The sequence below is a fragment of the Capricornis sumatraensis genome, chromosome 11 (assembly GCF_032405125.1).
Source record: "Capricornis sumatraensis isolate serow.1 chromosome 11, serow.2, whole genome shotgun sequence".
Taxonomy (NCBI): Eukaryota; Metazoa; Chordata; class Mammalia; order Artiodactyla; family Bovidae; genus Capricornis; species Capricornis sumatraensis.
In genome coordinates, this window is record NC_091079.1 from 51,239,767 (window position 1) to 51,264,112 (window position 24,346).

Consider the following 24,346-nt stretch of genomic DNA (forward strand, 5'->3'; position numbering starts at 1 on the left):
ATCCAACCTCATCAGAAGAATATAGGCCAGGAAACCCTGTGCTTGCCGGGGAGAAGTGAGGGTCCCTCTTCAATGGGGGTGGTCCTCCCAGCAGGCCACACAATGGCAGCGAGCTGTAGTTGCTGGTATTGGCTGTGCCCTCAGGTGAAGGGAGAGAGCAGATGTGAGTCCCCCTTGGCTTAAGAGTCCCATGTTGCAAAGAAGACACCCTTTCTCAGAACAACTTCATTGTTGTGACCTCCAAGGTTCCCGTAATACATACTCCCTTACTTCAAGAGTAATACTTGACGAGTCACTTCAAGCTGTGGCTTCTCACCAGGTGTTTATAAGTGTGCAATTTAACCATCAGAAACCATTTTGACCGCAAGCAGTATGTTAGTGGCTCAGTCGTGTTGGGTTCTTTGTGACCCCATGGACTGTAGCCCTCCAGGCTCTTCTGTACATGAGGTTTTCCAGGTAAGAATGCCACCTTGTAATACAACTGACACTCAACCCTCATCAGGTTTCTAGGCAGACAGAGCTAGAAAGCTCACCCAGGCTCAAATTTGTCCTTACTAAAGGAAAAAGAGTTCTATTAACCCTTTACCCACACCATCTCCTGTGGCTGTGGTGCCCATTAACTGCAGTGATCTGCAAAGCGTTGCCCAGAACCCTGGTGACAACGTGGAGACTCAGTAAACAGTAAACATTTGCTATGTTAATTGTAGCCTTTTCCATAACAACATACTATGACCTGAGTGTGAGATGTTTCTGACCCGATCATGGTCCTTTTGGCATGTGCTGATGGGATCTTTCTATTACTTGATTAGGTTCCGTAATAAAGTCACTCGTTAACTTTCTTCCCTACCCTTTCTTTTTTCCCCCATACTCCTAATTTATAGGAATACTTAAAATATGCTTTTTTCCCTCACTTTATTTGGAAACATTCAGGAATCTGCTAAGATCAAAATGAGGAATTATATTGTAGCTCTGTGCCAACCATTTCAGCCCACATATGGATGGCTGACATTGAGTAATCATTTACCATGTGCTAGGCCCAGTGTTGAGTTCCTGACATTTGTCAGCTCCTTTAATCCCAGGCAGCTCTATGGGGTTGATATTCTTATTAATTTCATGTCATTGAGGAAAAAAACTGAGACTTAAGAGAATTAAATGTACTCATCCAACATCACACAGCTAGTAGAGGCAGAAACAGTATTTGAATCCAGGCTGTCTTATTGCAAAGTGCATGATGTTACCACTATACTGGATTCTATGTTACTCTTCTTTTGGATGGTTCTTCTTTAATAGAAGCATACAAAGACTTTTTAATAGCTTCTTCTGCCTTAAAATGTGCATCGTGGACCAGACATTTATGTTTGAATTTCCATATCCCTTGGTTATTTGACTTTACCATATGTGTTGCTTTTAGTTTTGAAATAAATGGAAAAGTAATTTCCTGACACTTTCCATCGCCTGGCTTCTCTGGCCTCTTTGCAAAAATAAAATTGTTCTGAAATATATTCGTTAGTTAACATAAGCATTTCAGCATTAGCTTTTTAAACATGAGCATGATAAAATATTTTATTGTAAAATGTCTCTTTATTGTGTTCTCTTAATGATATCACAGGCCTTTTAAAAAAATACCAGTACTGAGATGAGGGTCTCCTAAGTGTTACAAAACACTGGGGCTCCCCACCCTCTCCCAAGATAGTGAGTGATGTGAGCTGTTCTCGGTGGCCTTTCCCAACCACAGCAGATGTTCATGGTAGACAGTTCTGATGGATGGTTTTGTGCTGGAGGGTTCCTTATGGATGGCAGTTTAGATATAGTGATGAATTTTCCAAGTTATTTTAAAATTTGAAAACAAGGTAGTCAAACTTTTCTCTGTCTTTTAGTGTTTAACATTTGTCTATTGGGGGCTTCCTTGGTGGCTCAGATGGTAAAAGAATCCGCCTGCAATGTGGGAGACCCAAGTTTGATCCCTGCGTCAGGAAGATCCCCTGGAGAAGGGAATGACAACCCACTCCAGTATTCTCGCTTGGAGAATCTGATGGAAAGAGGAGCCTGGCAGGCTCCAGTCTGTGGATGGGGTTGCATAGAGTTGGACATGACTGAGCGACTAATACACACAATAGACACACAATTGTCTATTGCTACAAAACAAATTGTCATATACTTAGTCACTTAAAACGATGCACAGGTAGGTATTTGCTTGTATTTCTGTAGGTCAGAAGTCCAGGTGAGTTAGAGCAGGTCCTGTGCTCAGGGTCTCACAAGGGCAAAATCAAGGTGTTAGCAGGGCAGGGGCTGGGCTTTTATCTTGAATCTTTGAGGAAGACTTCATTTTCCAGTACATTCAGGTTGTGGGCCAAATTTCATCCTTTGTGGTTGCAAGAATGAGGCACCCGTTTCCATGCGGGCCATTGGAAGTTGTCTATATTCTTGGATATATGACCCCTTCTAGCTTTAAAATTAGCAGTGGCACATTGGATCTTTCCTCTGCTTTTACTTTGTTCTCATTTCCTCTTGTGCCACCAGGCTGAGAACCCTGTGCTTCAAAGGGGTCAGCTGCTCAAGACAGGCCCACTTGGATAGTTTCCATATTTTAAGGTCAACTGACTTGGGATTTTAATTACATACACCAGTCCATTCACAGAGCTACCTAGATTAGAATTTAATTGACAAACCAATGGATGGAATTCTTGATGGGGGAGGGAGGTGGGTGGAAGAAGCTTTTTACAATTCTATCATATAGGGCATGCATAATAGAATTATTTTTTATGCCCTCTTGGAGTTTGAAACCTATTGGTTCTCTGTGCCTGAAAAGCTACATTCAAGACAGTTTACCTCTTATTTTAAGTCACTGTTATTCTATCTAATTCTGCTGTTTAGTTATCTTTAAAATCTGTTGTATCTCTCTAGTCCCAAATTTGCTTTTATATGTGTAAAAAGATACTCTAGAATTCTCCCTTTGTGCTTACTAAAGGTCGAGATAAGTTGACTAGTTATTAAATAGAGTTTAGGTAAGTCTGAATGTATGGACATGAGCTTTCTAGACTAGAGTCCAATGTAAATATATATGGGCCTTACATCTACGAAAAAAATGTATGCAAGATTCACTGCAAGCATTCCTTTGTATTTTGAGGAGTATCCCTTTCATAGCTGCTTGATAAATGCATGGTACAGATAGACTTCCTGGGGAAAAACATACTGATTTAACTTCTTCGTTGGATTTCTGGTGCAGTGAATTTGTGTCATGGCTCTTGGAAATTGGAGAGATTCACAGGCCTGAGGAAGGTGTTCACTTGGGACAAGCATTATTGGAAAATGGAATCATCCATCATGGTAATTATTTTATTAATCACCTATTTAATTTATTTTTCCACAAATTACATTTGCCTTTGTTGCATTGATTGGTTTAATTTATAATACTTTTCCCCGTTATAGGATGCTTAAGTTTTTTTTCCAACATCCTAGAGTGTCTCATCTGTATAGAATATTGTTTCAGGGAATATAGGCTTATGCTGATATATTTGTTAACTTGAAAGGAACAATTCCAACACAGGCAAGACTTAAATTCCAGTTAAGAATGATGTAGGATTGAGACAAGTTCCTTAATGGTGAGTTCTAACTAGAGTATTTGGGATGCTTCGTGAGTAAGGTGGCCTTAGCACTGGACATTATAGAGTGAATGGAACTCTGACAAGGACAGAAGGACAATTCACCCTGAAGAAGTAGTAGCTCTCAGACAGGGGAGCGTGAAGTTCATGGTGGCCTCTTCAGAACTAGTACAATGTCACAATGCAGACCGATGCCTTTCACAGATGAGTATACTGGGGAGAGGGCTGTGATGAGGAAGGAAGGCACACACCCTAATTAGCAGCTCTTAAGTTGCTGACTGTGGTGTGTGGGACTGCTTCTGAAGGAAGTGAGGAGCCGATGGGCACCTGGAAGCAGAGGAGTGACCAAAACTTGGTTTCGGAGCTAACTGAGGAGTGGAGAGTTAGAGATTAAAGGAGGTCCTGCCTGCAGGGATCCTTCCATCCTCAGGAGAAAAAAGACCAGGGCCTTGTGCATGGGCATGATGAGGGGGGTCCATTAGAAGCTGAGAGCATATGTGATACCTCTTTAGACTTGGGAGATGCAGAGTGAGGTAGTATTAGTCACTCAGTCGTGTTCTACTCTTTGCGACTCCATGGAGTGTAGCCCGCCAGGCTTCTCTGTCCACTGGGCTCCTCCAGGCAAGAATACTGGAGTGGGTTAGCATTTCCTTCTTCAGGGGATCTTCCTGACCCAGGTATCAAACCTGGGTCTCCTGCATTACAGGCAGATTCTTTACCATCTGAGCCGCCAGGGGAGCCCATGAAGAGTGAGGGGTGAGATCAGATTTTCTGTGCTTTCTGTCTGGATGACAGAGATAGTTAAAGAGGAGGACCAGTGGGGAGAAGATGAAGGACTGGGGACCCTCCTCCTGCAGGGGAGGGTCCAGCAGGAGGTTGAAAACGTGTGGATGTAACACTTGAAGTAGAGGGACAGTGAGGTTGTATTTGTGAATCATTTCAAGAGAGCATCAGGTTCTCAGCACTTCAATAAGAAACACCAAAAACAACAACAACAACAACAACAAAGCAATGATCATTGAACTAAGAATAAAAGCTTGAGGAATTTCTCATGCAAAATGTGCAAGAAGAGAAAAAGACAAGGAACTGGGACTAAATACGGATATTTGGCTATGGAGTTTTGATGTTTGTTTTTTTCCCTAAATTAGAGTGAGATGAAAATAAACTAGATTCTCCCAGTTTTCCCCCAGCACAGTAGATGTTGCCAGTATAATGTCCCCATCTACCCAGATAGGAATCATCTAGCATCCCTGTTCCTTCCTCATGCCATGAAGTCCTGTGAGCCCTACCAACAAACAGGTCACTAATCAGACTACTGCTGTCCCAGGATCCCCACCTTCTTCCCAGTCACCACCTTCTTTGTCCTTGTTTCAGTGTTTGTCCTCCACCCCTGTAGAATACTCTGAGGGAAACAGCTGAAGAGACCTTTTAAGACATTTATAAGATCTAGGTGTTCTCTCGCTTACAGTCATCTACTGGCTTCCCATTAAACTTAAAAACAAGTCCAGACTTTCTACCTAAATCTCTTACCAAGGCTCTTGTACATAGCCCTACATGATAGAGCCCCTGCCTTCCTCTCTGAGTTGTCTGTACCTAACTGTTTACATGGTGGCCACCCTGACCTTCTGTCTCTTCTTTGAACACTCCAAGCTGACTTTTCATGTAGGATCTTTGCTCTCGCTATTCTCAATCAACAATTGCTTAGTAATCCCTAATAAATGTCAGGGACCTTTCTAGGTCCTGGAGAAACAACAGTGAATGAATGGACAGATGCTACTGTATTGTGTCTCTTCTTCCATGACACTCTGCCTTTTAGAATCCTACCCAGTCCCCGTTATTTCAATAAACTACTTTTAGATTTTTGACATTTTATTCATGGACTCCTTATCACTCTCTGAAATTGTCATGTTGTTTCATTTATTTCTTTGTTTAATATTTCTCTCTTTATCTCCCATCCCTACTCTAGACCTCAGTCAAAATAAAGCACCATGAGAACAGGAGCCTTGTGTGTTAATTTATAGCAAAATGCCTGCAATCCCCAGAACATATAGTTGCCTCATTATTATTTCCTGAGTGAGTGAATAAATGAATGGCTATATTTTGAACTAACAGACACTACTGAGAAGTGGTATATGATTTTGTACTTGGTTCATTAATGCCATTAAAACTCCATTTAGCATTCAGTATGCTAAAAGCATCATCTAATATCTTATAAGTTAAAAGTGAAAAGATACTGAGCTGAATGGCTTTCCTGTTTGTGTTCACCTTTCTCTTCTAACCCCACCTTCAGGTATATATTTGGGACAAGGATTGAGTGTATTTGTGTTATCATATAATTTATTGAAGATAAAGGAGGTGGCACATAAAGCAGTTTTGTGTATAATCATTAACAGTCAGAAATGATTATTCTTTTCCCATTCCAGACTGTATAATTCCAGGGACTGTGCATTACCCATAGAGCAAGGAAGGGAAAATCTGTTTATGGACACTTGTTTATTCTGCTCTTTACTGATTCTTTCCTTCTTTCTACATGGGAGATACTATGCTAGGTACTTGAAGGTATGTGTACATGAATCAGGGATATTTTTTCTATGGTCTCATGGTTTTGAGCCCATGTTTTTACTTTGTTCGTTATGAAATCGAGCTGTTGGCATATCTCCTTTCAGAGAAGACAGAAATCTACTAGGTTAGGAGAACTAATTTTTTTGCAGGGACTATTGAGAAGGAAAGCTGTACTGCTTAGCACTAGCTGCTGTAATAAGTAAACCTTCCCAATACATTACAGAAGGCTCACATTATAGAAGCTAATTTTTTACTCACATAAAATTTAGTTAATAGTGAAGGATGAGGTTGTGGCATTTGGCTCTGTATAGGGTTTTGGTGCCTGATATAGCCTCGACCATCTTCAATACAGTGCTCCTAAATGTCACCTTGGAGGAACGGTGGAGTTTTTTGTTTGTTTTAAATAGATTTGTGCATTTCCCATTGTATATCACTTTTGTGCACATACCTGTGGACACAACTCAGATATGTGATTGCTTCCCTGGTGGCTCAGCTGGTAAAGAGTCCACCTGCAATGTAGAAGACCTGGGTTTGATCCCTGGGTTGGGAAGATACCCTTGAGAAGGGAATGATACCCACTCCAGTATTCTGAACTGGAGAATTCCATGGACTGTATAGTCCATGGGGTTGCAAAGAGTCAGACATGAATGATCAACTTTCACTCACTTACTCACTTGACTGTAAGAGACTCCTAAAAACGTCCTGTAGTTGCATACGCAGGAAAAACAGAAGCTAACGCAATTTGGTAGTCAGTTAGTCAATTTCTGCCCCTGAGGCTTAGCTCCTAGGTCAATATTAAATCAATGAAATTATATGAAAGCTAGAACAATCATAATACATGTGTTAATGTTTTACAATGATATCTGCAAACAATAGTCACAGTAATCACTTGTAACACTTTTATTTTCAGTTGAGGTTATTGTAACTCCTGCTGCTAATCTGAGTCACTTTTCGTTTATGAATTAGAAACAACACAAAAAATAGTCTTAAAGCTATCTGTCAACCATGGATGCTGCTATTTAAATTGTTTAAAAAATTATGGATATGCAACTTTATACTTCTGTGTGATGAGTTGACTTTATTTTATTTTATTTTATTTTTTCTAACATAACTTGACTATATTTTAGAAAGAGCTACACTGTTTGCTACAGTATTTTCTTTTTTGACTATGAGATACCTTGTGACAGATAACAGAATATTGGAGAAGCTTTATTCCCAATGCTGGAAAGGTCAGGGCGTGGAAAGAGGCTGTCTTTTCAAAGGAGCTGTGAGATTATTTTCAAGTCAACTATCCTCTCTTGCTTTATTTCAACATAGATGACCCAGAAATTATATGAGGAAGAGTTGCTTGTTTGTTTAGTGAATTGAATTCTAAAAAGTGAAGAAAGTGAAAGTGTTAGTCATTCAGTCATGTCCAACTCTTTGCGACCCCATGAACTGTAGCCTGCCAGGCTCCTCTGTCTGTGGGATTCTCTAGGCAATAATATTCTAGTGGATATCCATTCCCTTCTCCAGGGGATCTTCCTGACCCAGGGATCGAACCGTGGTCTCTTGCACTGCAGGCAGATTCTTTATCATCTGAGCCATCAGACATGACTGTTATGGGTGGACTTTACAATTAACAAAACTGTTATTACTTTCCCTGAATACATGAATAGCTAGGCAGACATATTAAAGTCACTTTTAAGTTGGTACAAAGTTGATGTGGAATGATGCTTATTCAATATCTTCATGAACATAGTCATCTAGGGTCTGACCAGTTCAGGACTGCTGAAAGATCTGGAAGAAATCACAGAGGGAACCACCCTAATAAATGAATACATTTTAGTAATATAAGTATCAAAATATTTTTAACTACCTCCTTTTAGAAAGAGAAAAAAATCAACAATGTCAACTTCTTTTTTGATTTCAGTCCTAATCAACTCCCCCCAGGCTCAGTATTGTCTCCAATAGGAATACAATTTTGAAAAGAAAGTAGTAGGTAAATCCTGAATTAAAATTTATTTTGAAATTTCAAATACAAGAACCCTTTGATTATTTAACTTAAAAGAATTAAAATATTTATAATATGGTTAACTTTTTCTTTTCCTGAGACATCCTCCCTGAGTAGACTCCATGAATATTGTTTGATTTTGAGGACCTGCGTTATTACTGTTACTAGTATCTGATCAGCTGCAGTGTCAGATTTCACATGTTAGAACTTTTGTCACTGGAAATAATGTTTGGTTTTTTTTTTTAAGTGTTCACAATTAACTAATAGAGGTTCTCCCAAAGTATGGTTAGAGAACACATTATGCAATTTCACATTAATAATTTTATTAGGATGAAGAAATAAGAGCCAGACAGGCTAGTTTCATTAGTTTGTGATTTCAGCTGCATTTTAGTGAAAATAGAATTCCTAAAATAAAGTTGAATGAGTCATCTGTTTTAAAAGGAACCAGCAAAAAAGAAAAAAAAAAGTCGACTGTTATTGCTATTATTCACATTACAAATATTGCTAGGAAGTTCACCAGAGGCTGAGCCTTGCTATACTGGGAATTCTTGGGTTGGGACAGCATACACTTTCTCTGTGGTAGGTTGATAATGTTCTTCTTGTCTGGCTCTATGAATTTGCATTAAAAATGCTTATGTGAGAATTCTGAGGGCTCATTCATTATAGCCAGTGGTGTGCTGAAGTTGGCTGGTACAAGCTCTAGAGAGCAGATTATTAAATGTTTTTTAAAAATTGCAAGCTGATTGTTAAGCACAGCTATTATTAAAATGAAATGATGTAAATATATAAGTACATACATTATAAATTTAATATATTCTTAAATCTCATCACTTCCTAATTATTTTACTACATTTTATTGTTTATGGGCTTGGTGTTATTTGTATCTACCGTTTTTTTAATGGTGGGAATACTAAATAATCCTGTGTCACTGCACATCTAATTCTGTGTTTAGTGACTTTATTTTGGGAGCTTGAAATTGGCCAGTGTGGGAATTTTTGGTATCATGGATATTGGCGAATTATACACATCAGTGTTCCTTCTGCCTCATCACCAGAGAGACAGCTGTTAAACATTTGCCAGTACATTCCTGGTAATGCCCAGCAGTGCATAGTTGTTTAAAAGATGGTATTAAGCAACCTTCCTCATCAGCTAATAAAGCCATTCCCTCCTCAGGAAGTTGGGGTGAATAAACTTCAATGCAGAACCATTACTATTTTTCTAAGGGAACAGCTACAAGTTACAGATTAACCCAAGAATTATGATCAAAATCACAAGGGTTTACCTTACAGTGAAGGACTCCATTTTTGAATAGGCGGACCCACCACTTCCTTTATTGTGGCAGGAGACCCTTGGACCCAAGTTTCCTTGAATTTTGGAATCTCAATATAATCATTTATTTCAATGACTCTTAAGGGATAAAAATGAGAATTATTAATAGGTAGATTCATAGGAGAAATAAATAACAAGTTCTGAAACATGTTGCAAGATTTCAAAATATTTCTTTAGAATTTATTTTTCTTTCACATATGTTTTTCTTTTTGACTTAACCTAGAAAAAGAGATGCCAAAAGGTGATGTTATCTTTTTGGCAGCAGTCATGTCTCAGTTTTATGGCTGTTAAGTCATTCATTTGGTTTGGATAGGTTAGGGTGAAATAGCTGAAACTTTGTATACGTGTGTGTGTGTGTTACAAGTCTCTTGTTTTTCTTCTGGATTCACCTAAAATGGTTTATTAGAATTAATCCTGACAGGTTTTTCTCTCCCTTCAACTTTTTTAGCAAAAAGTAAAGGTCAAAGTCTTCTATCTAATCATGAAAATAGAACCCATTGCAATAAATTGTCTTTTCTGCAAATGTTGCATTCCTGGTAAAGAAACATTTAAATGTAAACTCTTTGAGATTTAATTTGAGGTTTTTCCTTTCTAAAACAATTATTTTTTTTATTAGACTACCTATAAAATACTTCTGGAAAAAAGAAAACTTGAAAGTTTAGTAGGAGTCTTTATAATTATGAAAATCTTATCCTAAGAATGGAAGTGAAGGGTGACCACTCTCATTTTCCATTGAAGAAAAAAAAAGTTAATGTAAAAGAAAAGCATTTGTCAATGTAAGAAAACTGTTAAAAGTTTGTTATCAGTTACATATTGAATTTATCTAATGTACTCTGGAGATTTAAACACAGGATTAATGGTTAAGATCGGTGTATGTGTGGTCTTGGCTTGATTGCTGTAAGATACGACAGATAAATGCTAAAACTCACTTCTGGGGCTGAGAATCAAATTATGACTCACTAGCTGGAGTATCTGCTATTTGAAGGGCACTTTTTGCTTGACTTTGTAGCACTGTGAAGAAATAGAAAACACATACTCATTTATTAAAGTATATATATACGGTGCACACACAGATACTATGCTAGCTGAATGTTGCTAACCTGAGTTTAGTTCTTCAGTGCTTCTATGGAAATCGTAACTATGTCACAAAATCTTATCATTAATCTTACTGTTGAAATACTGGATTAGCATTACTATGTTAGGGAAACAAAAGCTTTTGGTAAAACTAAAAGTTTCAGTATTTGGGAATATGTGTTTTACAAATATGTTTTCATCTTCTACTTTTTAGATTGTCAGGATTTTAATATGCTGTTCTTATATTTTTAGTTACAGATAAACATCAATTCAAACCAGAACAGATGCTATATAGATTTCGTTATGATGATGGAACCTTTTATCCAAGAAATGAGATGCAGGATGTGATTTCAAAGGTAATAGCCTCTCCCACAGCCTTTTATCAATGGAAGAATTCATGTTGTCCTACTGAAGCAAGGTAAAATTTTGTAAGGAGACCAAAATTCTTCTGGAATAGGAAGTTTTTATGTGGCATATGGAAACACGCCTCTTGGTATTTTCTTGCCATTATAAGAATTGTATTGTTAGATCCTATTGTTTTTTTTTCTCTTATCTTGTTCTAATGCAGTTGCATCACTCAGAAGATTATATCCATTGAAAACTATTTTACATGTAGTAACAAGTGGTCATGATACTTGAATACATTTAATAAAAATACAAATTATAAAATTCATGAAATATCATTTTCCTTTGTACACTTGGCAAACTCTGTATTGACATATATTATCAAGTAGTATGGTGGGTCATTGCATAGATTTATAAATAATCTGTTTGCATTATATGTTGAAATTTTATATTTTAAGAAAAATAATATTTAAGATATTTCATGTATGTATGTATGCCATATGTATGTATGTGTACATACACATGCATGCATATATGTATACTTATGTATATGTATATGTGTATGTATATACAAATACCTATATGTATATACATGTATATATGTATTTAGTTCAGTACAGTCACTCAGTTGTGTCCGACGATTTGTGACCCCATGAACTGTAGCATGCCAGGCCTCCCTGTCCATCACCAACTCCTGGAGATTACTCAAACTCATGTCCATTGAGTCGGTGATGCCATTCAACCATCTCATCCTCTGTCATCCCCTTCTCCTCCTGCCCCCAATCCCTCCCAGCATCAGGGTCTTTTCCAATGAGTCAGCTCTTCACATCAGGTGGCCAAAGTATTGGAGTTTCAGCTTCAACATCAGTCCTTCCAATGAACAACCAGGACTGATCTTCTTTAAGATGGACTGGTGGGATCTCCCTGCAGTCCAGGGAACTCTCAAGAGTCTTCTCCAACACCACAGTTCAAAAGCATCAATTCTTCTGCCCTCAGCTTTCTTCACAGTCCAACTCTCACATCCATACATGACTACTGGAAAAACCATAACCTTGACTAGATGGACCTTTGTTGACAAAGTAATATCTTTGCTTTTGAATATGCTATCTAGGTTGGTCATAACTTTCCTTTTAAGGAGCAAGCGTCTTTGAATTTCATGGCTGCAGTCACAATCTGCAGTGATTTTGGAGCCCCCCAAAATAAAGTCAGCCACTGTTTCCACTGGCTGGAGGAGAAGGGGATGACAGAGGATGAGATGGTTGAATGACATCACCGACTCTATCACCCATCTATTTGCCATGAAATGAAGGGACCAGATGCCATGATCTTAGTTTTCTGAATGTTGAGCTTTAAGCCAACTTTTTCACTCTCCTCTTTCACCTTCATCAAGAGGCTTTTTAGTTCCTCTTCACATTCTGCCATAAGGGTGGTGTTATCTGCATATCTGAATATATTGCTGTTTCTCCTGGCAATCTTGATTCCAGCTTGTGCTTCTTCCAGCCCAGCGTTCCTCATGATTAAATAAGCAGGGTGACAATATACGGCCTTGATGTACTCCTTTTCCTATTTGGAACCAGTCTGTTGTTCCATGTCCAGTTCTAACTGTTGCTTCCTGACCTACATGCAGATTTCTCAAGAGGCAGGTCAGGTGGTCTGGTATTCCCATCTCTTGAAGAATTTTCCATTTTATTGTGATCCACACAGTCAAAGGCTTTGGCATAGTCAATAAAGCAGAAGTAGATGTTTTTCTAGAATTCTGTTGCCTTTTCTATGATACAGCGGATGTTGGCAATTTGATCTCTGGTTCCTCTGCCTTTTCTAAAACCAGCTTGAAATCTGGAAGTTCATGGTTCACTTATTGCTGAAACCTGGCTTGGAGAATTTTGAGCATTACTTTACTAGCATGTGAGATGAGTGCAATTGTGTGGTAGTTGGAGCATTCTTTGGCATTGCCTTTCTTTGGGGATGGAATGAAAACTGACCTTTTCCAGTCCTGTGGCCACTGCTGAGTTTTCTATATTTGCTGGCATATTGAGTGCAGCACTTTCACAGCATCATCTTTCAGGATTTGAAAGAGCTCAACTAGAATTCCATCACCTCCACTAGCTTTGTTCATAGTGATGCTTCTTAAGGCCCACTTGACTTCACATTCCAGGATGTCTGGCTCTAGGTGAGTGATCACACCATTGTGATTATCTGGGTCATGAAGATCTTTTTTGTACAGTTCTTCTGTGTATTCTTGCCACTTCTTCTTAATATCTTCTGCTTCTGTTAGGACCATACCATTTCTGTCCTTTATTGAGCCAATCTTTGCAGGAAATATTCCCTTGGTATTCCTAATTTTCTTCAGAGATCTCTAGTCTTTCCCATTCTATTGCTTTCCTCTATTTCTTTGCATTGATCACTGAGGAAGGCTTTCTTGTATGTATGCATATGTGTATATATGTATATCATATGCATGTTTGTACATGCGTATGTATATTTGTCACTTGTAGGTGAAAAATTAATAACACAATTTAATCCTATTTTTAATTATTCAGATCATATTATTTTTATGATATAATGTAACATTTGAATAACTTTCAAATAGGTTAAGATTGTGTAATAATTTCAGAATAATCTATTTCTAAATTTCATTGGTATGTCCTTTGACTAATTTTACTTGTTTTTGACATATCTTTATTTTACAACAGGGTGTACGATTATATTGTCGTCTTCATAGTCTATTTACTCCAGTCATAAGGTGAGTCTAGTTTCTACGTTCTGGGCAGTTTAAATGGAAATATTTATATTGCATATTATGTAAATATTATTAAGCTGAAGTTAGCTCATTTTGTTTTTCTTCCAAACATGAACATTTTGCTCTTAAAGATTATTTTAAGTAACAATTTATCTTAAAATATTTCAAAATTTTCTGGAGCTCTAATTATAGAGTTTCTTCTACTCTTTTTATTCTGATTTCTAAAATTAATTGCCATTAATTCATAGTAATGAGAAGGAAATGGCAACCCACTCCAGTGTTCTTGCCTGGAGAATCCCAGGGATGGAGGAACCTCGTGGGCTGCTGTCTATGGGGTTGCACAGAGTCGGACACGACTGAAGCAACTTAGCAGCATAGTAAATTACAGGCTAGATAATAAAATTATCCACAGTCAGTTAGTATTTAATAAATAATAGTTGACTAACCAGAGAGGATTTCAAAATACTATTTACTAGTGAATATTTACCATTATGATTACTTGTATATTAATTTTTTCAATTAGACTTGTAATCAAATCTTTAACTTGTATTTTCTGTCACAATATTTTCTTTTAATCATCTTTTATGAACAAAAAAGTTTTACACTTGAAACTTAAGAATTAATTTGGACTTAATAATTTTATCAGTTTTTCTATACCATGTTTTTACTTCTGAAGAGATATGCCTTTCTGGTTTCTAAAGAGAAATTAGGATTCATTTTCAGTTCATCCTTTTAGAAAGATAGCAGAAAACTTTGAGTTTGATGTTATGATTACTAATAGAGATAATCAAGAGGAGAATTGTATTTATAGTATACACAAACTGATAGAACTGATATAATGTAATGTAATATTAAATTAATTTCAGATGGCCAGATTTCATTTGGAGTTTATTGACTAAAACATATTTTTCAGAACAATAGAATGAATGTATGATTTCTAAAATGAATGTAGAGGCTTTTCAGTCATGGATATGAAATCCAGGCGTTTGATGGACAGTGTTTCTATTTTTCACTCTGGTTTCCAATTCCAAGTAAATGCAGAGCTTAAAAAAAAAATTCCAAAAGTTGGTGATTAAGTGTTGGAATGCCCACACTTCAGATCCTGAAAGAGAAAATAGAATCTTACCTATTACACCTGAAAATGCCCTGTCCACTTTCACAAGCAGGCTTCACAAAGTAAAAAAAAAAAAAGTGAAAGAAACCAGTATTTGTTGATTCTCTGCTATATTCCTGGCACAGACATTCTATAAATATTTTGGGTAACATAATGCTAAAAGATGGTTACTTAATAGTAGCACATGGTTTTTTTGTACTTGTATGTGTGTTCAGTTGCTCAGTTGTGTCTGACTCTGAAATCCCATGGACTTCTTTGTCCCGTCAGGCTCCTCTGTCCATGGGATTCTCCAGGCAAGAATACTGGAGTGGGTTGCCGTGCCCTCCTCCAGGGGATCTTCCCAACCCAGAGATTGAACCCAGGTCTTAAACTAATAGAAACAGATACTGAATTATTTTTTCATGCCATGTGTGTGTTTGTGTGTATGTAGGCTTTATATATGAGAAAATGTGTTCTGAAAATATATTTTAGCCATGTGAGATTTTTTATCCAGAAAGTTGTATTCTAAAAGAGCTGATAAGAAGGAATTGTTCTTTGGCTAGAAATGACAATGGTTTATGAGTTGTCAAGGGTAAATTTATGGGGAAAAAACCCATAAAGCAGATGGAATGTGTGATAGTCATGCTTTTAATATGTATGAACTCAGCTTATGAAAAGAAAAATGACTTGGGTGAAAAAATCCATAGACCCACATGTATTCTATAAAAACTACCCTGTCTTTCTTTTTGACACATATGGAAGCCAAAATGAAATGGGTGATGGGGTGTCAGAAACGGAGATGGATTTTAAAGGATTAAAAAAAAAAATCTGCTGTTGATTACTGGCTAACCTAGTACATTCACTATTAAAATCTCAGGAATTTCAGTCATATTTTGGAGAGCTTTTTATGACAGTGGATGAAATGATGTCAATATTAATTGTAAATTGCTGACAGAAGTTAAAAGAACCATGAACATAGCCAGTAATTATTTGTCACGTCAAGTTGATTGCAGTTTGGATTTTTTTTTTTTTTTTGACATTTTGAAAGACTCTCCTTTTCTCATTCCATTTTTATTCAGGCCAGCAAAATAGATAAATTATAGATTTCTGCCCTTGGGGTCTTGTTCTGATCATAAGCACTTTGTAGTTATCTAACTAGACTGAAAGATTTCTCAGATCCGGGCACTTCTGCAGACAGGAGAGTCTGCTCTCAGTTCCCTTGGCTGCCTGGGGATGTGGTGTGACTAAGGCCATGCTCTGATCAGACAAAATGACAAGGTTCTTCGTATGTTTCCCTCTGGGGAGGCCTGAGGTCTGCCATTACAGCTGAGCCAACTGAATCATCCTCCAGGGCAAATCCTGCCTACCTGGAGAATTCAAGAGCAGAAATGCAAAGGGTGGCTTTATTCTCCACATTTTGAGGAGTTCTTTCATAAACCCTATCTTGATTTAAAGGGGAGGAATTCTGTTTTATTATTATTTTATTAATGAGCAGTGGTATTTCTAGCCAAGTTATTACCAGATAACATAGCAGTAATAATCAATTTGGATATAAGAAAATGTGAAGGAAGAAATGTCCTGTTTTGGTATCCTTATGGGTTTCTTCTCCTGGTGTGAACTGATGAAGAGAATTGTCAGGTGTTGTGTAAACCTTGTAAAGCTCCCTTATTTACATGTAAGTGGGGCAATCAATTCAGATTCCGTCTAGTAAACTTTTCTGTTGCACACTGATACTAAATGAAGTATTTCTGGTGCTTATTTATCCTCTCTCTTTCTTTCCTCCTTACTTACCCTCTAGCTTAGTGTTTTTGGTTTCTCTTTCCTTTGCAGAGATAAAGATTATCACTTAAGAACCTACAAATCTGTCGTTATGGCCAACAAGCTGATAGACTGGTTGATTGCACAGGTAAATAGACAAATAGAAATTGCTGAGTTACTTTCATGGCTGCTTTAAACTTCGAGGTGATTTAGGTGTTTTAAAAACTCCCTACTTGCCAGTGAGACACAGTGAAATGACTTAACCAAGTTCATACAGCTGGAATGAAGCAGAATTAGGATTTGAACCTGGATCATCTGATTTCAGAGTTTTCAAACTTAATTTTTATGCTGTATTGTTTTGTGATTCAAAAATATCAGCTGAGATCCATTCAAAAGACTAAGTGTAATTTGAATATCACTAAAGAAAAGGTGTGTATATGTACTAAAGTTTCTCATATGTTTTGTTTACAGATATTTTTTAAGGTATCTAATGTTTAGTCCTAGCAAGTTATTCTAGTCACCCTATGCCTTCTTCTCTGTTAGATGATAATTGTATCTTGATATTATGAGCTTTGGTATCCATCTGCACACATTGTAAATAAGAAAGTGCAGAATTTGTTGTGATTGTCACTCTGCTTCTCAGAGTGTGGGAGCTGACAGCTGGTACTGAGAAAGTGTTATTTGCAACTCAAGGCATCAAGCCCATTATATATTCAAATATAAATTTATTTAGATGTTTTATCATACTAGATTAACTAATAAATAATCAAATGTTTTCCACGGGTTAAAGGAAAGGCTAAGAAAACTGATATTTGCTTTGACAGAACTTACTATTTTGGAGAAGGGAATATGGTTTGGTTGAAATGTCATCATTACATTTGGATATTTGAGTCAAGTTAGTTTCTTGTTATTGAAGAAAATCACCTACCTCTTTTGTTACATGTGAATAATAGTATTTGACGCTCAGTCATGGAAATGTTTATTTTTGCCTTAAATAAAAATGTTTAATTCGTACTTGATTTATCTGTGAACATACATTTTGAAATTTTTATTATTTAATATTAACTTCTAGACTATCCAGGAATACCTGGTTTTGCATTTAGTATTTAGATTTATTTTATTGAGAAATTAAGATCTTAAAGCAAACAGTTCTTTTTAAGATAAAACCCAAATTCCAGTGTTCAATGGGTTTACTAGTGTGAAAACCATTTATAATATGATGATCAGTGTGTGTCATTGGGATTGGTTCTATGTTTGATAATAGAGTTGAAATTTCACATAGAAATTATACTGTTACAGAATTCACATGAATTCTTCTATGTTGTTTATGTGAGAAAACTGAAGAAAGTTTGTTTTTTTGAAGCAAAAGCTAATACTGAATAAATATTTAGAGTTCTGACAAAGGACGTTAGTCATCAACTTTTTTTTTTTTTTCCTTTTTGGCACTTTTACTTTCCAAGTATGAACATTCAGTTCAGTTCAGTTCAGTCACTCAGTCGTGTCCAGCTCTTTGCGACCCCATGAATTGCAGCATGCCATGCCTCCCTGTCCATCACCAGCTCCCGGAGTTCACTCAGACTCATGCCCATCAAGTCAGTAATGCCATCCAACCATCTCATCCTCTGTCATCCCCTTCTCCTCCTGCCCCCAATCCCTCCCAGCATCAGAGTCTTTTCCAATGAGTCAGCTCTTTGCATGAGGTGGCCAAAGTACTGGAGTTTCAGCTTCAGCATCATTCCCTCCAAAGAAATCCCAGGGCTGATCTCCTTCAGAATGGACTGGTTGCAAGAGTCTCCTTGCAGTCCAAGGGACTCTCAAGAGCCTTCTCCAACATCACAGTTCAAAAGCATCAATTCTTCGGCACTCAGCCTTCTTCACAGTCCAACTCTCACATCCATACATGACCACTGGAAAAACCATAGCCTTGCCTAGACAGATCTTTGTTGGCAAAGTAATGTCTCTGCTTTTGAATATGCTATCTAGGTTGGTCATAACTTTTCTTCCAAGGAGTAAGCATCTTTTAATTTCATGGCTACAGTCACCATCTGCAGTGATTTTGGACATCCCAAACAGTGGGGGGTCCAAACTGGGTTTCCACTGTTTCCCCATCTATTTGCCATGAAGTGATGGGACCAGATGCCATGATCTTCATTTTCTGAATGTTGAGCTTTAAGCCAACTTTTTCACTCTGCAGTTTCACCTTCATCAAGAGGCTTTTTAGTTCCTCTTCACTTTCTGCCATAAGGGTGGTATCATCTGCATATCTGAGGTTATTGATATTTCTCCCGGCAATCTTGATTCCAGCTTGTGTTTCTTCCAGCCCAGTGTTTCTCATGATGTACTCTGCATAGAAGTTAAATAAGCAGGGTGACGATATACAGCCTTGATGTACTCCTTTTCCTATTTGGAACCAGTCTGTTGTTCCATGTCCAGTTCTAACTGTTGCTTCCTGACCTGCAGGAAGCAGATCTTTCTCAAGAGGCAGGTCAGATGGTCTGGTATTCCCATCTCTTGAAGAATTTTCCACAGTTTCTTGTGATCCACACAGTCCAAGGCTTTGGCATAGTCAATAAAGCAGTATGAACATTCGAAGACTAAAATAAGTTGCTCAAAACCCAGACCAAGTTGCAGTTCTCTTTTACTTCAGGTTTTCTTTCTCGTCTGGTATGACAGTGCCTGTAGAAATGCTTGTGCACAGTAGAAATTGAAATGGACTAGGATACATGTTGGAGAAGGCGATGGCAGCCCACTCCAATACTCTTGCCTGGAAAATCCCATGGATGGATGAGCCTGATAGGCTGCAGTCCATGGGATCGCGAAGAATCAGACACGACTGAGCGACTTCACTTTGACTTTTCACTTTCATGCATTGGAGAAGGAAATGGCAACCCACTCCAGTGTTCTTGCCTGGAGAATCCCAGGGACGGGGGAGCCTGGTAGGCTGCCATCTAGGGGGTCGCACAGAGTCGGACACGACTGAAGCGACTTAGCAGCAGCAGCAGGATACAGGTAATCTGGTCTTATGACAGCTATGCTGTTAAGCAGTTATGCAAACTTACATGAGTCACTTAGTCTGTCTAGATTTTATTTTCACAACTGTTTCCTGCTTACTGGAATAACTATATATATATATATATATCAGCTCTTCTCCATCACTTAGGAGAAGGAAATGGCAACCCACTCCAGCGTTCTTGCCTGGAGAATCCCAGGGACAGGGGAGCCTGGTGGGCTGCCGTCTATGGGGTTGCACAGAGTCAGAGACGACTGAAGCGACTTAGCAGCAGCAGCAGCAGCTCCATACTTAAGCTTTATGATTCTGATAGTGTAAAACTTGCATATATGTAAGTATCAGACATAATAAACTCTAGCTTTAGATTAGGACAACAGGGGCTGGCTTTGAGGAGAAAGGTATGGTAATGGAATGATAAGAGAATGGTAAATTAAAGTTCTTAAGCTAAGATGAACAAGAGATTTTATTTTAAAGGAAGCGTCTTTTTCCACCAAGGCCGTCAGTTGAATAATCAGTGTATACTGTTGGTGATTATTAAAACTAGCTTTTACTGTGAATTTAACATTTAAGCAGGTGCTTTGGTGATTAAAATAAAAGAAACCAACAAAACAGAAAGCAGACATGGTTCCTGCCTTCCAGGGACTGTTAGTCAGTTGGGCTGATTTTTATACTTCCTCTAAGGCTCTGCTTCAACATCATCTCCCCAGATAAACTCTGCTCTATCCTCCAGACTTGGCTCAGCATCCTCCTCTGTGGTCCCAGTTCCCTGGATGTATCTGTCTCAGATAATCCCACTTTATATTGAAAATGTCCCCATGATTCTTAGGGTGGGGGCTGGTTAACCTATGTGCCAGCACCTAGTATGACACCTGTTGGGGGGTATTGACTAAATTGGATGGCGGTGGCATCATTGACTCAATGGACATGAGTTTGAGCAGACTCCGGGAGAGAGTGAAGGACAGGGAAGCCTGGCGTGCTTCAGTCCGTGGGGTCCCAAAGAGTTGGACACATCTTAGTGAGTGAACAACAAAATAACTTATATATTTTAAGTGACTCAGTTCTTCAGATTTCAATTATTTGAGGGCAGGGAAGTGTTTTGTGTTTGAGTGTTTTACTCTGTTACTTCTAGCACTTAGCACACTGTGTAGCAAAAAAAAATCTTTTGTGTGAATGTATGAACATTACTAGTGGTTAGATTTTGAAAAGGGTACAGATGCATTGTCTAAAGATACAGATTGTAAATGCCATGATCATTAACAGGAGGATTAGGGAGGGGTAGAGTTGTTACAGCATAAGGTGGTGCTTGTGTTGGTCCTTGACAGACTGATAGGTAATATTTAAGGCATTGATTGGAGTGAATGATCCCATGTATGAGAATGAGGATGGAAATAAACAAAAGGGAGTCCTGGCAACAGTCTGGAAGCCAAATTGATGAGAGCAAAGGTGATCTAACCTTTGGAAAATAGGTCTGGAGGGGTATAATGAAGTCAGGGTTATGGGAGACCTGCAAAGCCCAACACAAAATGTTGATACTTTATGATTATAACAAATGAGAATTAGTTTAAAGTTTTGGTACTTGGTATTCCTGTGTGTGTGCAGGCTTAGTTCCTTCAGTCCTGTCTGACTCTGTACAATCCTAAGGACGATAGCCCTCCAGGCTTCTCTGTCCCTGGGATTCTCTAGGCAAGAATACTAGAGTGGGTTGCCCTGCCTGCGCCTGGGGATCTTTCCTGCGTCTCTTAATGTCTCCTGCATTGGCAGGCAGGTGCTTTACCACTAGTGCCACCTGGGAAGCCCAGTATTCCTGTGTAAGAAAGTTTAATTCTAAGGACTTTCCTGGTCTTTGCCTTCCAATGCAGTGGGTACAGGGTCGATCCATGATCGGGGAGCTAATACGCCACATCCTCGTGGCCAAACACCCAAAACATAGAACAGAAACAATATTGTAACAATATTGACTTTAAAAATGGGCCATACCAGAGAAAAGTCTTTAAAAAACCAAAGAAAATTTAATTCTATAATGGCAATGTTAGAGAAAGTGCAGGAGTACAGTATTAGAGACAGTACAGGAAAAGAATTATGGCAATTTAGAAGGGAGATGAGGACACACTGGGTTAGGGTGCTGACATAGGAATGAAATGGAAGCCAGAGGGAAGAAAGGATGGATTTGGTAGAGTATTGTTGTTGTTCAGTCACTCAGTAGCTCAGTCATGTCTGACTCTGTGACCGCATGGACTACGGCATGCCAGGCTTTCCCGTCCTTCACTATCTCCCAGATTTTTCTCAAATTCATGTCTATTGAGTCGATGATGCCATCCACCCATCTTATCCTCTGTCCCTCTCTCTTCCTGCCCTCAGTCTTTCCCAGAAGAGTATTGTACCTAAAAGCTAAAAGATGGGGCTAGAAAAAATGAGATAATCTGTAAGAAAGCACTTCTTAAGCTGTAAAACATACAACTGTAAGGTTATATAGACACAGATACAACAGATACATACATATACACGTACATATTCATATACATAGTCAGTCCTGTTGATATCTAGGAGATATTGATCCCAGGACCCTTGCAGGTACCAAAATCCACAGATGCTCAAGCTCCTTGTATAAAATGGCATGGATTTGCATATAATCTCCCATATCTTTTAATTAACCTTAAGATTACTTTTAATACCTGATGAAATGTAAATACTATATAAATATTCACTGATTCTACAAATTCAAGTATTACATTTTGGAACTTTCTGTTTTTTTTTTTTTTTCCTCTGACTAGTTTTGATCTGTGGTTGGTTGAATTCTCAGATGCTGAAGCCGTGTTATAGAGGGAAGAGTGTATATGAATTCGTACTTGAATGAATAAAATAGATGTTTTCTAGATAAAAATCATAAACAAAAGGTTGCATTAGGCTTTCTTTTGGGGATCAGTTATATGAGCTAATTTTCATTTTTTCTGGCAAGAGAGTGAAGGAGAAGCTTGCGTTTGCTGACTCCCCTGAACAACATACTCATAGGGTCTTACAAGTCACACTAGATTAATAGGTTTCTTTGGAGGCACTTAAAGAGTAAGGCCATTTGGTGGGAGGTGATAGAAGAGATGATGCATAATGAGTTTTACTTAGCAAGCTTAATTATTTAGTGAGTTTTCAACTATAGGATATTTCTTTGATGCATAATTGAGATATATGATCAAAGAAATAAGGCATAATTTGTGGTAGTAAATTGTAGTTACTCATGTATTTTCATTTTTAATCAAGCATAATTTTTCTCAAGAAATAGTAAATCTTTGTTTTTAATGTCAAAAGCAGATATTTTCATAATCAAGGGAATGTTTGATAACAATCAGATGCATTGTTAGTGGGCTTCTGAAAGCAACATAAGCCCTGATGTATGAATGGCTTTGTCAGGACAGTGCTGAGAATGTCAAACGTGGTTACAATGCAGCAGAATCTTCGGTCGCCTATTAACTTGTACAGGGCTTTTGTGGTTGACAGGGGGATTGCCGCACCAGAGAAGAGGCAATGATATTTGGCATTGGGCTCTGCGACAATGGATTTATGCACCATGGTAAGCATTTTTATTCTGGAAGCTTCCAGATGTATTTCACTGTTTTGTTTTGTCAAGACATTGAGAGTCTCTCAGTGGCCAAGAAGTCCTCTAAAGATGAACCAGCAAGACTGTCTGGGTCTTGCCACATGTCCCCGTTGGGCACCACATCTACAATCAGTGTCTCCACAAGTATTATCTATAAGTTGCCATGACTTTTTTTCTGTTTTTCTAGACTGGTTCTGAAAAAGCAAGAGCTTGAACTAGAAGTTAAAAAAAACAGCTCATGTATCTCTTTGAAACTATTCTAGGTCAGACCCATGGGTTTCTTTTTTTTTTTTTTTAATGACAGTATATATTAAAATGATTAAATGAGAGCTGATATAAATGCATATTTATAGTGATTTTTTTTAGAAAATACTTTCAGAATTAGAGAACAAAATTATAAATTTCTGGAAAAAAGTTTCTTTTTGACTACTAATTAAAGATTGAATTTCTTTCTTGTTTGTTGACTTCATTTCTCTTAAATTTATAAAGTAATGAGACTTAGTTTTCCCTCTGTACTCATATGATCTTATGGATTCCATAAACCCAAACCATCACTTTCCATTGTTAATAATATTTGCTTATGTACTTATTTGATAGCTCTTGTGCTTATTGGCCAATTATATTCAGAAATTACTTTTTCCGAAGAAATAAGAACAGAAAAGTAGCAGTGATTTTGAAAGCCTCTTTGATTATCGTTTGTTCCTTTGGGACTTCCATTACATCCCAGTGTCTCTGGATCACAGGAAATACTGGTCTTTGAAAAGCCAATTATTGATTGGAAGAAATGACATCATTATATGAAATTAAAACTATAATATCAAGCTGAAAACCTTCAAAGAGTTTGATGATTTTTCTCTTTAAAGCATCAGCAAACAGCAATTTTATCTAAATATTTATTTTAAAATATTGGGTTGCAGTAAAGTTTTTCCCTATGGGAGTCTCTGTCAGTAAAGGCGCAGCCAACTGGGCTCATGCCTGGCGTTATGGACGTTTTCTCTCCCTGCCTTTAGACTGACTGTTTGGTGGAGGAAAACAGCAGTAGCAGAAACACCATGTGAGTTTGGGGAATAATGTAGGTCATGTCGGCAAGGCCTACCTGGGTGAGTGTTAAGTTGCTTCAGTCCTGTCCGACTCTTGCAGCCCTATGGGCTGTAGCCTGCCAGGCTCCTCTGTCCAGGCAAGAATACTGGAGTGGGTTGCCGTGCCCTCCTCTATGTGATCCTCCCGACCCAGGGATCAGACCTGCACCCC

The 24,346-nt window shown here is 38.0% G+C and overlaps 1 protein-coding gene across 1 annotated transcript in view; it reads left to right on the plus strand.

Moving 5' to 3' along the window:
- The window catches only part of PREX2 (phosphatidylinositol-3,4,5-trisphosphate dependent Rac exchange factor 2), a 294,556-nt gene that overhangs the window by 107,142 nt on the left and 163,068 nt on the right, over window positions 1-24,346 (plus strand). Inside the window, exons 11-15 of the mRNA XM_068983504.1 lie at window positions 3,227-3,327; window positions 10,813-10,916; window positions 13,599-13,648; window positions 16,569-16,644; window positions 22,996-23,068. Coding sequence (XP_068839605.1) covers window positions 3,227-3,327; window positions 10,813-10,916; window positions 13,599-13,648; window positions 16,569-16,644; window positions 22,996-23,068 — 404 coding nt within the window. The remainder of the gene's footprint in view (window positions 1-3,226; window positions 3,328-10,812; window positions 10,917-13,598; window positions 13,649-16,568; window positions 16,645-22,995; window positions 23,069-24,346) is intronic.